Here is a 13,861-nt window from a genome sequence, read left to right on the forward strand (position 1 = left end):
ATGATAGTTTATCACTAGGTGTTGAAACAGAACTCTCACTCTCTCTTTCCAGACAAAAGTTGGGAAATGTGTGAAAATATCGCATGACGTGAAAATGGATTTTTTTTGGAGAAGCCAAGTATATCTAAAAAATCCTAGCAGATTGACTTTATTTGCTTTGATCCTAGACAAGTGTAAACAGAGGAGTACAGACTTAGGAATTATTCTTCTATTAAGTTTTGGATGAGGTCTGGATACCAGCATTTTTTCATTACCAACTCTTGACATTTCACTATGGAGATAAAGAACATTTCTAATTTCCCCATGGATTGCAGAACTACCTATTACTGTCTCATTTTCCCAATAGGACAACAGGAAAACAATATTAAAAAAAAAAAAATCAAACTTGTTTGCCAGGTAGGGACTCCAAAACTGACTTCCTTCACCCTGAGTTTGGCTGTCAAATAGGGAATAATTATGCAGCCAGTGCCACATATCTCAATAGAGCACATTCTGAAAATCTCAGACCTGATGTCAGAAACCTGTTGCTTATCCCCGTTGTTGGGTTTCTTTTGTCCCATATTTCTGTTTCAGTCTGTTTCTGTCGCTTTATTCCACCACCAAATACATAACCAACCAAGCAAAATATAATTAAATAAATGGTACTACATGTTCGAGAAGTTAAGTTGTTCTGATTGCCTTTTAAAAACTCAGTCGCAGTCTTGTCCCAGAACAGGAAGCAAAACAAAAATGCAGATACACTACAGGGCCCAGTGTGTCAAATCATTGCAATCAACGCTCCAAGACCAAAATTAATAATATACCATTAGCAGATGGTGTGAGCTGATTGACTGAGAATTGCAAAGATGCATTCTGATTTGAGTACTTTAGACTTTTTCTTATATTAGCACTTTTTTCTGTGTCTTTAAATAGCCTATCAAAATAAAATCCACTGATAACTTCTGCTGGGTGTAGAATTTGACTCACAGATCTTTTAAGGCCAGACAAGACCATTATGATAATGTGCTTTGACCCTCAGCATAACACAGGGCATAGAACCTCGCTCAGCAATTCCTCCCTCGAGTCTGCGTCTTCTGTTTGAGATATACCATCTCCTTTTGAAAGACATCCAGCCTTGATTTATTACTCAAAGTCATGGAAATTCCAGCACATTCCTTGGTAAGCTCAGCCCTCAGTTAATGACAGCTGCAGTCAGAAAAGGTATAAGTTTTGTCCTCTTCTGATACGGTTTGGTTTCAGATTTCTTCCCAATACACCTTTCAAAGTTGAATTGGAGAGCTGACAGTGATCTGTAACAGCTTATAGATCATGGCCATGTTTGTTAAGGAATAAAGTTTTCTTTAACCAAATAATGGAGAAAAGCCACTGTTTGGGTACATTGTGCACTTTGTTCAAGGGCCATTAACAGTTCTAAATGGTTCCTTACCCCAGGATGGAGAAAGCCTCCAGAACAAGGAAAGGTATGGCCTCTAAACCTTCCCCAGTCTAATGGAGAAATTAGAAGATACATCTTGGTTACGCACTGGCCCGATAGCATACCTGATGTCTTGAGAGGAAGACCTCAGGCCTTCATGATAATGTTCAACTTCTAGCTGGTACCTTCTCCTGTCTTGTGTGGGATCCAAATTTTTCTATTGCTGTTACATTAAGGTGTGTCAGCAAGCAAGATGTAGGTAACTTAGGAGTGACCAAACAGTGTGTTTATTTAAGCAAAAGACCCTGCTGGTTGGGACCAGGAGGTGGTCAGATCTGAGCGGAGATCATCAGCAATTCATCACCCCAGCAGGAAAGCTACGCCTTCTCTCTGTCTCACTCTCCAGGAAGTGACATCTAAGAGGTGAAACATGAAGACTGGCCGAAGTTACCCAGGTCATATGCTGGACTGGGGTTTTGCAAAACTTCTTTTGGGAGAACAGCTTGGGGTTTATTGGCATTACACTTTCCAACTTGCTAACTGAAAGGCAGCTGTGTTCAGGTATTTTACTGCGGGGCCAAAACCTAGCGCCAGGATGCAGCGCCTGGAGTTTCATACACCATTTGTGATTTGCTGTGACAATGCCAGACACGGCGACAGACCTCTCCAGCCACCATCCTGCGCAGACATGGTGTTTCAGGGCCACAGAGGGAAAGAGACCCTGAAGGAGAGAGAGGGCTGGAGGGTGGTACCGAGCAGCCCCTTCGGTGAGACGAGTGGAAAGAGTTGCACCGAGGAAGCCCTTTGGAGGGGCCATGTGGTCCTCAGTGCCTCTCCCACTACCTCCTCCTCCTCCTCCTCCTCAGGCAGGAGGAGGCAGAGTTGCTGCTGCTGCCAATGCGCCAGGATAGAGAGATCTCGGCGCGGGAGGAGATGACGCAAAAGGCAGAGCTCCCCCCAAAAAAGTGTTTCTCCAGGACGAAGATGGCGGCAACTTAGCCCAGGGGCCCAAGATGCCTGTGCCCATCGGGGGCTCCCAGCCAGGCAGTTCCGCCCCGTGCGCCCGGGGACACCGCGCCCGGCGGCAGCAGCGGCGGCAGCCGCAGCCCATTGTCACCAGCAGCAGCGGCGGCCCCGGCAGCCTCCTCCTCCTCTTCCTCTTCCTCCTCCTCCTCTTCAGCATCCTCGGCAGCGCTCCGGGAGCCCTGCAGCAGCGTCTCTCCAGTTAGAGCGGAGTGGAGAGAGGAGAAAGAGGAGACGGAGACAGCGGTGCAGGCATCTGTGCCGCGGCTCGGGGCTGAGGAAGAGGAGCAGCGGCGGCGGCAGGGAGGAAGAGGAGGCGAGGAGCCCTGCCGGAGCCGTCCGTCGGCGGCGGGGGACGCGGCATGCAGCTGTCCGGAGGCAGCGGGCTTTTCTCAGGAGAGAGATGGGGAGCTGCGATCTGACCATGCCTGGGTGAGAGGGGGAGAGGACCAGCCGCGCAGCCCCGCCACCACCAACTATCACCACTACCACCACCACCACCACCATCTCCTCTCCCTCCTCCTCTCTCTGCGTTATTGCTCTTATCTTCTCCACGGCACCCCGCGTTGGATGGACTGGGGCTGCTTCGTGTGGTGAGACCAAGGTAGAGTCACCGGCGAAACCCAACAATATCTCAGAGGAAGAAAAAGAAGGAAGAAAGAACGAAAGAAAGAAAGAAAGAAAGGAGAGGGAGAAAGAGAGAGAGGAGGGAGAGTGGAAGAGGGAGCGAGCGAGCGACCGAGCGAAGGGAAGGCAGGCAAGAAAATCCCCCCAATCTTTTAAGTCAATGCATATTGTGGTGACACTGGCAAAGGAGCCCTCACGGTGGAGTCGGCCAGGGCTGTGCGTTCCCAAAATATGACCAGGGGTGCTTGGATGTGCAGTCGGCAGTACGATGACGGCTTAAAAATCTGGTTCGCACCCCGGGAGAACGAGAAACCCTTCACGGATTCAGAGAGGGCTCAGAAATGGCGACTGTCCCTGGCATCGCTCTTGTTTTTCACAGTCCTGCTCTCTGATCACTTGTGGTTCTGCGCCGAGGCCAAATTCACGGGGACCGGAGAGAAGGAGCAGCCGCCGCCCGAGAAGCCGGAGCCCGCGGAGCCGGAGCTGCTGGCGGGCATGGGGGAGCCGGCGCCCCCCGCGCCCCGGCTCCTCGCCCCCCCCTCGCCCTCCCTCCCGCCCTCCCCCGGCAGCAGCGGCGGCGGCAGCCGCGGCAGCCGCACCAACGGCACCGAGCCCCGGCACGGCAAGGCTGCTTTCCTGGGGAACTCCACCGCCAGGCCCCCGGAGACGTGCCCCCCCCCGAGCTCCTCGTCCGGGCAGTGCTTCAGCGTGGGGGACGCGGAGGCGGTGTGCCGGCGGCGGGGGGGGCCGGGGCGGCCGCGGGGCGCGGGGCAGAGCCCGGCGCCCGGCTGGGACCTGACGGATTTTTACCTTTCCTTTTGTAATTCCTACACACTTTGGGAGTTGTTCGCCGGGTTGTCCAATCCGGACACTTTGAACTGCAGTCTGGATGTGGTGCTGAGGGGGGGAGGCTCCTGCAGCCAGTGCGTCCAGGCTTACCAGCGCTACGACCAGCACGCTCAGGAGAAATACGAAGAGTTTGAGGTTATGCTCCAGAAATATTTACAGTCGGATGAGTACTCGGTGAAATCGTGTCCTGAGGATTGTAAGGTAGGAGCCACTGCTGTGTTTCCTGTTTTCCCCTGGCTGGCGGGCTGGCGTGCCTCCCTCGGCTGTTGCGGCTGCCGCGGTCCGTGTTTTGGCTGCTTCGGGCTCTCCTCCTGGCGCCGGCGGCCGCGCTTTTTAGGGTGCAGTCGGAGCTGCGGACGAAACCGGCGGGGAGCCCCGTTAGCGCATCGCTACCAGGGCGGCAGAGAGAAGGGGGAAGATTGGGAAAGAGGGGAAAAAAAAAAAAAAAAGAAAAAAAAAAGAAGTGATCCTCGGTCCTCTGGGAGCGCAGCGCTGGATTTCCCCCTGCTCATGAATATGCGATTGGCTCCGGCTCTGCTGCCGGCTTCCAGCGGGCTGGGATGCGGCTTGGCGGCAGGCAGCGACAGGGGCTGCATGCCAATGAGCGGTGCCCGGGACGGCTGCCGGGGCCGCCCGACGGCTCTGCCCTGCCCGCGGGCCCTCCGGGGCGGGCCGGGGCCGGAGCCTGCAGGCCAAGCCCCCGAGTGGCACGGCGGCGGGGCCGGGGCTCGGCCGGGACGGCGAGCGGCCGCGGTGCCCGGAGGACGGGCGTCTCGTTCCCCCGCGGGGGCCAGGGGCGAGCACCGGCGGCTCCGGGTGCGTTCCGTCGGGGAGGGCGGCGGGCAGCGGGCGCGGCGATGCGCGAAGCGGCTGAGCGGAGAGGCTCCCGGCCGCCTCAGGAGCGGGGAGCGGGACCGTGTCTCCAGGCGCTCTGCCGAAATCTGTGGAGCTGGGAAAAGCTGGTGGAAGAGAGTGGGTGTCAGCGGGCACCGCAGTGGCCCTTGGTTGGGCAGTGATGGTGACAGCATTTCGATAAGCCGTGGCCGTTTTCTTTGGTGCTGCTGGTGACCACTCGGAGAGATCCAGAGGTTTTCCTTCTCCTTTGTTAGAAGACAGGGTCTCACTTTGGCTCTTTGCAGTTGTTATTTTCTCTCTACTTTTGCACAAGATTAGTTGGCCTAGCTCTCAAGACAGGAAAGGGCAGAAAAAAGTGTCCTTGGCGCATAAAATAACTAACTGTGTGCTTTTCCTCCCCCATTTGTTTGAGTATTTGTTGAGATCTGGGCCAGGTGAATGGTTTCTGCCCTGAACTGGATTATCTCCACTACCATGGCACTACATTAACCAGCCCGAACCAAATCCTGCTTTACTCATGGAACGCAACAACAGTACATAAAAATGAGCGCTCTGAACAGAAGGCCTAGCAGTACCCTGCGTGCTTTGTAACTTCAGCGAGGCCTTCTGAAATCATTTCATGGTAACACTCTGTGCCTAAACAATCCAAATCACCAATAAGTTAGTGCAATTTGCACAACTTTGTCACAAAAGTCAATCCACAGTCCCTCCAGAAGTTGAGATATCATGTTGTCTCAGTGGATAAAGTAAGAAAGTTGCCGTCTCTATTTTTTCTTGTTAAATCTCTCAAAGGTAAAGCAGTCTCATCAGTAATTTTGACTCCACTGTTTCTAGGTTATAAACTGTGTGTACACACTCATTGTACATATGTTGTGTACTCAGTTACTGATAATGTGAATGTATTTTATTTCCAGAGTGAATTGGCTAAGTAAGAAGCATAAATTGGCTAAGTAAAAAGTGTATGAAATGTAAATAGATGCCTACTGCTGTAAGGGCATCTTTACCATTTCAGTTATTCCTTAACTAGAAATTGACCTACTGCTCTGTGGTGCCACACAATCATCATCTACTTGTGTAAAGGGATGTTTTTGTATCGCAGTGTGGTTTGACTGAACTTTACCACTAAGTGTGCGGTTGCCTTACAGTATATGGTGTTGTAGAAGGTGTTGAAAATGAACAGGATAATAACCGTATGCTGTATAATGATTTCCCCTTCAGAGGCTGAGTAAGGAGAGAAATACTTGACTAATGATGGGGAAAAAGTTGTCGACTTTGAAACGGTTGCGTACAACGTATAAGTAAACTAGACAAATACAGCGCCAACGACCCGCAGTTCTCCGGTTCCGAGCAATTCCAGACGGTGTTGCTCTGTGTTTTGAGAATTTGGCCAACCAGTCTGTGTTGAAAATGAAGGCTATTCCAGCAGGGAAAAGAAAAAAGGAAGGCGCCCGGGGCGGGGCGGGGCGGGGCGGGCCGCTGGCGGGCAGGTTGCTGTCCGAGGTGCTGCAGAGGCAGCGCGGGCAGCCGGCGGTGCCGGCGGGGAGAAGGCGCTGCGCTCCCTTCCCCCTGCGCCCTGGCTCGGTGCTTCTGGGTCCCTCTGGAGCCTTTCGATTGATTCTGGTGGCCGAGGGAGCCAGGCGTCCAGCAGGTCCCCGAGGTCTGATGGCCGTATGTGTGTAAGTGTGCTGGGACGTGGTTTGCCCTGAAGTGTGCACGGGTGAAACTAGAAACTGGCGGTGGATGCTTGGTGACAGTCGCAATATTTTGCTGGACTTTCTGCTGTTTTATACATATTTCATGTATAACACTCAATCGGGAAATACGCTTTTTGCAAGTAAATATTGTTTTTTTGAGTGTTGGACGTCTAGGTAATTCTTAGCTTAAGAATCAGAACAGAAAATAGCTTGACATCTAACTGCTGTTTTAGTTACACACCGTTTGATTGGTTTGTGTGGTGAGCTGCTTTTTCTTTTAACAAAATGCTAAAAATACTGGCTTTACTCAGTAATCATGTATGTAAGCACTGGCTTAACACAATGAAAAGCTTATTAAATAATCTATTTCTATTTAAGACATCTTTAGCTTTCTGGGAGGGCTGCTTCATTCACGGAAAAAGAGAATTTTTCATCCATTTGACCGATTATAGCTGATGACAAAATCAGTAAAATTTACACTGAATAACAGTCAACCTAGAACTCGTAATCAGGTATTACTTCCCCCTTCCCCAACTCTCCCCATCACCATCCTCCGCCCTCAACACAGTCGGTTCTCACAGTAAAAAGTCAAATCACAGAGGCTTCTCAGTTCAGCAAATTATGCCTTTCCAGAAAATACTATTAGTTATAACAAATAGTACATATCAAAATACTTTTGATATATGAGTCTAAACTTCAGACTTTGTAGTTTCATTTTTTTACCTGAAATAAGAAGAAAATGAACTTTACTTTCAAAATATTCTCTTCCACTACATGTCTTCTAGTCTCTGAAGAATATTTTAAATATGTTGTTTTGTATTGCAGAAGTTTGCAGTCAGGAGTTGTTTGGGTTATCAGTTCACATTTAACTATTCTAGCTGGTGAGTTTTGGTTTCGGTTTTAATTATATAAGTATATACACTCATTTTTAAAAAAGAGTATCATCCTGTAATTAAGGTCTTACTATTAAACTTCTTTTTGAGCTGCATTAGGATTTTTGAAAATTTTGTAGAAACTGATGAGAATTTTGAATTTTAGAACATTTGGAAAATTGGTATTTATTTTTGATAGTATCAATGAACATGCATATGCATTCTATATTGTTAGGAGGTCAGTAGACTTTGTCTGTTGTTTAGAAGTTCTGGATATCAGCTTTGTCTCACTATAAATCTATCTTCAGCTTATTTCTTAAAAAATATCCTGAATTCTGTTGTCTTCATATATTGTTTTCTTGTCTTCATGGTCACATATCAATAATGGCTGAACAAAAAAATATAAGTAAGACAAATATCTGAATGTATTACATATTCAACAAGGTGGCATAAATAAACTGCTGTAGCTTTATTGAGTCACTAAAGTAACAGAGTAACTAAGAATCTGAGTCTACATTTCTGTTTTTCGGTTTCAAATTTAGATTTAAAAAAAAATATTTATGAAATTTTGCTTTTGCACATTGTAAAGTAGTGGTTAATTTACAGATATTGCTCTCTGCAATATCTATAGTTTCTTGGTTTCTGGAACATCATTTTTATGTGCAGTGTGACGGAACATCATTTTTATGTGCAGTGTGACACAGGACTGTATTCAGACAATTAACAGAGAACTGTATTGGCTTGATGGTGGAAGGCACAGTTCCTCATAATGACTTGTCAGCTTTCTATCAGGGGAAATACTCAAGTTCTTACTCTTAAGACATCAGGCAATCGCTCTGTGGAATAAAAGAAAATTCTGGCTACTTCTGATTAAGAACTGGGTCAAATAGCTAAGTAGGACATATAAATGTAAAGGTTTTAATTTTTTTTTTTTTCAGAGATAGAACTTACATCTTTCTTTGTGAAAAGTATCAAGAGGCCAAAGCTTTCTTGACAGATGTATTTGTTAATGTTTCAAGAAAACATCAGTTACCATTTTTTGACACAGGCTTCTTTAACCTAGTGAAAGTTGAGAGTGTTCAAAATGTGGTCTTCCTTACTGCTAGTTAAATTTTGAAATGTGTAATTCAGGTAAGTGCTATATAATGAAAATAACATTAAAATAATTTCGTTTTCCTCCTAGAACATCAAAGGAGAAAAAAAAAAAAACAACTTTTTTATATCAACAATCCTAAAAAGCAAACCTCAGCTGACATCCTAGATGCTCAACATGTACATGCAGACCTTTTTTTTTTTCTTTTTTTTTCAGTAATTAAGTATCATAATGTCATTAATAACTTCTGATTTGAGGTTTATGATGTTGGTATCAGAAATATGTAAGAAAATAGCTGAGTTATAAGACTACTTAGTTGAAAAACATGCATATCAATAAAGACTCGTCATTAAACATAGATGGTATAGTTGATAGGAATACAGAGCTGGTGCTTCAGTTACTAGATAATTCTTTTTCGGATCAAAAGTTGTGTTCAATTACTTTTATTTGAGTAAGAGGATGATTGAAAGTTATTTAAAACAATTAAAATCACATTTGTTCTCATTTATCTGGAAATATCAAAGCCTATATGAATCATGACTTTTCCAAGAACTTTTCCTAAACAGCATATGTAGTCTAATTAGGTTTTGATTTAAACTCTCAGTTAAGCTGGCAGAAAAGAGCTGATGAGAAATACGAAACCAAAAGCTCAAGTGATAAAAGAACCCTTCTGTTACAAAAGGTCACATAGACCCGCATCTGCCTCAAAGTTAGACATTTCAATTGCACATCTTAATCACACAATATTTATATTATGTGCAAGAGTGATACCTAAGCTAATGAGAAGAACCTCTTACAAATTAAACCTTCGGAAATCTGCACTGATGGTCACTTCTAATACAAATGGGAAACAGTAAACATTAATTACTGAACTGATGCCTTTTAAGAATGTCTTGAAATTTAAGTATTTATTTCAAAGCTCTTTTTAAAATGAATAATATGCTGTATTGAAAAATCCATGATACTTAAATGTATATATTTTTAAAAGTTTTGTTTAAAATGCTGTGACTGTATAAATTGATGTTTGCACATGTTATTTGTTCAGCTGATTTTTTAAAAAAGTAGAAGTTGAATTATTTTTCAAAACTAATTTGAGATAAAAATGTGGATGGATTTAGTATAACTATTCTTGTAATAGTGCACTGGTATATTACCATAAAGAGCAACACTGACTATGTACTACTAATGGACTTTGTATTTTGACCTAAAATCCTGACTCAGCAATCTGCTTCAGTCTCCTGTTTTGAGGTAGATGAATGGGACTGCACTCAGGAAAGACTATGCACGTGCTTGTAGTCATTCAATTGCTTAAATGCTTTGTTGGATCAGGTTCAGGTCTCTGCGCTCCTGAAAGAATAAATTTCCCAGGTTGTTCTTTCCTGAAGTGAGTTCACCCCATTTAACTTTTTAAAAGTTTGCGTCTGATCATCTAGATATTCATCCCATTCATAGTGTCAATGTGCACTTCATTCCTGATTTAGGAAAAACAGACTACAGATGACTAGCACAGACTAGTTGAAGGGAATCCCACCCTAGTTCAGCAGTAACCATTTAATGCTTCATGGTATTGGTGTCACAGGTTAGGGACCTCATGGCTCTGCCCTCAATTTTACTTCATTCACTGTTTCTCTTCACATGCACCTTGCAGAGAATGCAGCAGTCTCGCTTCTTCATTTCATGTTCTTCTAGGAAAAGTAATCAAAATGCAAATTATAGTTCTATCACTTATCCTGCCTAAACATCATTTGGTCTATACTTAGTAATTTATCATTTCAGTCTTGCACTAAGATCCATAATGTATTTAGATCTGTGAATTGCCTGTAAGGGACAAAGTAACTTAGGAGCTGAATTCTTAAATATTACTTTTTGATAAGTGTCACTCATAACACTTCAGAAGATAGAAAAATTAAACAATTCTTCTGACCTAAAAAAAAAAAAAAAGTAGACATCCACTCTGGATGTCCACATCAGAAGTTCAGACTCTCTTTGTAGTCAATGGAGATACACAGGTAATTCTAGAGTCTGAATCAGTTCATAGTGAAGTGGACAACTAAAATAGGTCAGATGGATTATGCCCTAAAAGTATCTAATTTCTGTTAATTGTCTTTAAAGAGCACATACTGTCATTTTATTTCAGATACAAACACCTCCACTGTGGACCTTTAAAGTCATCTTAGATGAATCCTAAGTGATTTTGATATAAAAAATAACTTTGGATGAAATTGTGTCCGTATGCAAAATTTAACTGTGAGAAAGTTTGTAAAATTCTGCTACTTGTGCTGTCCCACACCAACCTAGTGAAATCACAAACCTCTTTCACTTCTCGGAGAACTACATCCTGTCACTGAAGAATGTGCGAGCTATGCAATCTGCTTTTTAGGGATGAGAATAGGAAAGTGTCTTGTATGACATAACTATATTTTTACCACTTTTTTGAGAGAGGGGAGGCCAAGAACTTCTACATATTACTTTTCCAGTTGTTATTTCTACTGAGAAACCATGCAATAACAATTGTAGGTCATCTACTTAATAGAAATTTTTGCAGGTAAATCTGCTACAGATTATTTCTCTTATTCTCCCTTCTCTCTTTGCAAGGAAGGTGGTTTTTTGTGTTTTGTGTGGTTTGGGTTTTTTTTGTTGTTGTGTGTGGAAATTCTTATATATTAATTTGGTTTCATTTTCTTCCCTTAGACCAAGTCAGAGGGAACTCCAAAGTCTACCCAATCCCTCTTACTCAAGAGGCACATATTCTTAGATGTTTATACCACTTTACTTAAATAACCAAACTGTACTTTTCTATGTGCTTTTCGCTGTACTTTTCTCTTGTCAGAACTGTAGAGCAAACATTGCTAAGTGAGAGTGTGTGATAGTTTAGTTTACTTTACAGCATCAATCAATTCGATGAATACAAATTTAGTGAGGAACTGCAGACATGTTCTGGCTCGTAGAGAGATTTTATTAATTTGAAGATATGTTAAAAAAATAAAGACCAGGTTTATTTTTGGATTTCTGATATGACCTTGTTTGCAAACACGGTAAGTATACGAAAGACGTAGGTTACTGCTTTAGAACGTGTGCATTGAAGAGCTATATCCAATGAGTTCCCAGTCCATAATGACAAAGAGAACAGGGCACGATGTAAGCAGCTTCGAAGTGAAGTTGATCAACACTTGATATTCTTCCACTCTTCAGTCTCATTTCTGATGGATATGTCTCAAAAGCTATGTTTGAAGTGACATTGTCCTAAAGCCTTTATGGGAGAACCTGGTAGGGTCTTTTAAAGGACTGGTTGAATGCAACCAAACTGTTGGGATGAATGGTGATGATAAATGTTGAACTGATAAACATTGGCAGTTCTAGATGAATCTAGATCTTGGTCCTTTGAAGTGTCTTGGAGATCCTGATGGGAATGTTCATCTTTCATATAGATTGATGTTGAGAGATCCTTCAGAGATTTCATCATTAGAAGACAACTTGCTGATTAAAATAGTAGCAAATATGATCTGAACTGAAGTTACAAGCAAACAATATGTTTGGATCCAGGTTGTTAGAATTTCTGCAGGAGTTTGGAAGTCATTGTGGATGTTTTAAATTATTTCAGTGAAATTAGAGGGAAACTGTACCTGAGAGATTACAAATAAAAAAAGTCCAAATTTTCACTTTTCGGATAGGACAGTGGCATTTTTATGATTTTTTTTAATGTTACAATTTAGGCAAGTTCCTTAGTCAAGCCATTATATTTTCAAATTTATCCATTACAAAATTTGAAAAAGAAAAAAAGTATGTTATTTTTCTATTTTAGAATGTGCAAGATACTGTAGTTTTCAGGAGATACTTTCCAGGGAGTAAATATGGTATCTAGAATGCTTTTAAATGCATATTTAATTCTTGCTGATCCTCTGTATGTTAGATTAGATGTTGCCTTCAATTTGCCTGAGCGCTTATGTAAATGATATCTTGGGCCTGCCAACACACTTCATCTCTGTAAAACATCATTAACGAAGTATCTTTATTATGTATTTAAGATATTAGCAGTCCAGAACCAGAGAACATTCTTTAATAAAGGGAAGGGGAAAAGATGGATTGCCTATGATATTTAGAAAAATAGTTTTTCTCATTTTAGTCATTCTTTTAGAAGAGAATTTTCAGAGTTTGTTGATGGATGATCTGCTGATCATTGCTTTACATTGGTTAGTTTGCTCTCCGTATTTCAGGGGTTACACTCACAGGTTCTTCTCAGAAAAGCTAATTTTGTATGAGATGCATTCATTCAGATAAATACTTGGATTTAGAGATCTATTAAGGAAGAATTTGAACAACCCTTAAAAGCTTTAGAATATATATTACAAGATAATTACATATCTTGCAAATTTCTGTGTGTAGTAATAAACAACTAAATATAAGACCATAAATATAAAAATTTATTCATGTATATGTATTCTTCATAAGGAACACTATACCAGATTGAAAATATTTTGCCAGTGTGGGAAGTTTATTCTTAACTCATATTAGGTGATAGTTGATTTATTATGCTCATGATTCAAGAAAAATAAAGAAAATTATTAGTATAACTTCATCATTTAGCGAAGTGTCTTTATTGTTGATAGAGCTAAAGTTATGTTTTCTAAGGCACTAAAATGACTGCTGAGGCAAATTTTTGTATTTGTATATGTGCACACCGGATTAAAAAGCAGACTTTTTAAAAAATGAATTTCAGCTTGTAGAAGGACAACAAAAAATAGCAAATAAAGTTTGTTTCTTTCGGTTATTTTTATTCATTTTATATTTTAAAAAAATGTACTTGCAAGAATTACATGCATAAATTACACACATATTTCCTATGAGTAGTCATAACATTGCTTTCATATGATATTTGTTGAAACTGGACTTCTGTATAGAAGAGCTTTTGGATAATAAGGACATTTTATATATTCACAGTTACAAGTAAAAATGTTTTTAGTATTCAAAGACATAACTGACTTTAAAAAGAAGATCACTTCATGGTGAAATCTGATATAGCACATCTCACTTTAATAGTAAATTCTTTTTAAAATGTGAGAAGATTGTAGCTTCAAGTTTCAATGTATAATATCAAAATGATAAAAATAAAATTATGTATGTCAATTGTCACAGCAAGAAGGCTTCAGGTGGCTCCAAGCAGACCAATGTTCTAATGCAAAGGCTTCAGGCTCTACTCTAAGGAAGGCCCACACTCCTCCAAGGCTCAGGAAGAAATGCCTCACCCTTAGGAACAAACGCCCTGCCTTAAATAGTCAGGAGTCACATGGTTTGCTAGATGGGTCAAGGCTATTGGTCACTTGACCATCCATCTCCCAGAGTGATTGGCTGAATGCTACAGCACCTGTTTCAAGGCAACTTTCCCAGTGTAACGAGCTACAGGTGTTTCTTAGTTAGCCTGCATAGGGAAAGAACC

General features: G+C 42.4%; 1 protein-coding gene across 1 annotated transcript in view; it reads left to right on the forward strand.

Moving 5' to 3' along the window:
- Positions 1-3,295: 3,295 nt before the first annotated feature.
- Positions 3,296-13,861, forward strand: part of NALF1 (NALCN channel auxiliary factor 1) — a 509,457-nt gene continuing 498,891 nt past the window's right edge. Inside the window, exon 1 of the mRNA XM_086615891.1 lies at positions 3,296-4,114. Coding sequence (XP_086472017.1) covers positions 3,296-4,114 — 819 coding nt within the window. The remainder of the gene's footprint in view (positions 4,115-13,861) is intronic.

The sequence above is a fragment of the Tauraco erythrolophus genome, chromosome 1 (genome assembly GCF_009769465.1).
Source record: "Tauraco erythrolophus isolate bTauEry1 chromosome 1, bTauEry1.pri, whole genome shotgun sequence".
Taxonomy (NCBI): domain Eukaryota; kingdom Metazoa; phylum Chordata; class Aves; order Musophagiformes; family Musophagidae; genus Tauraco; species Tauraco erythrolophus.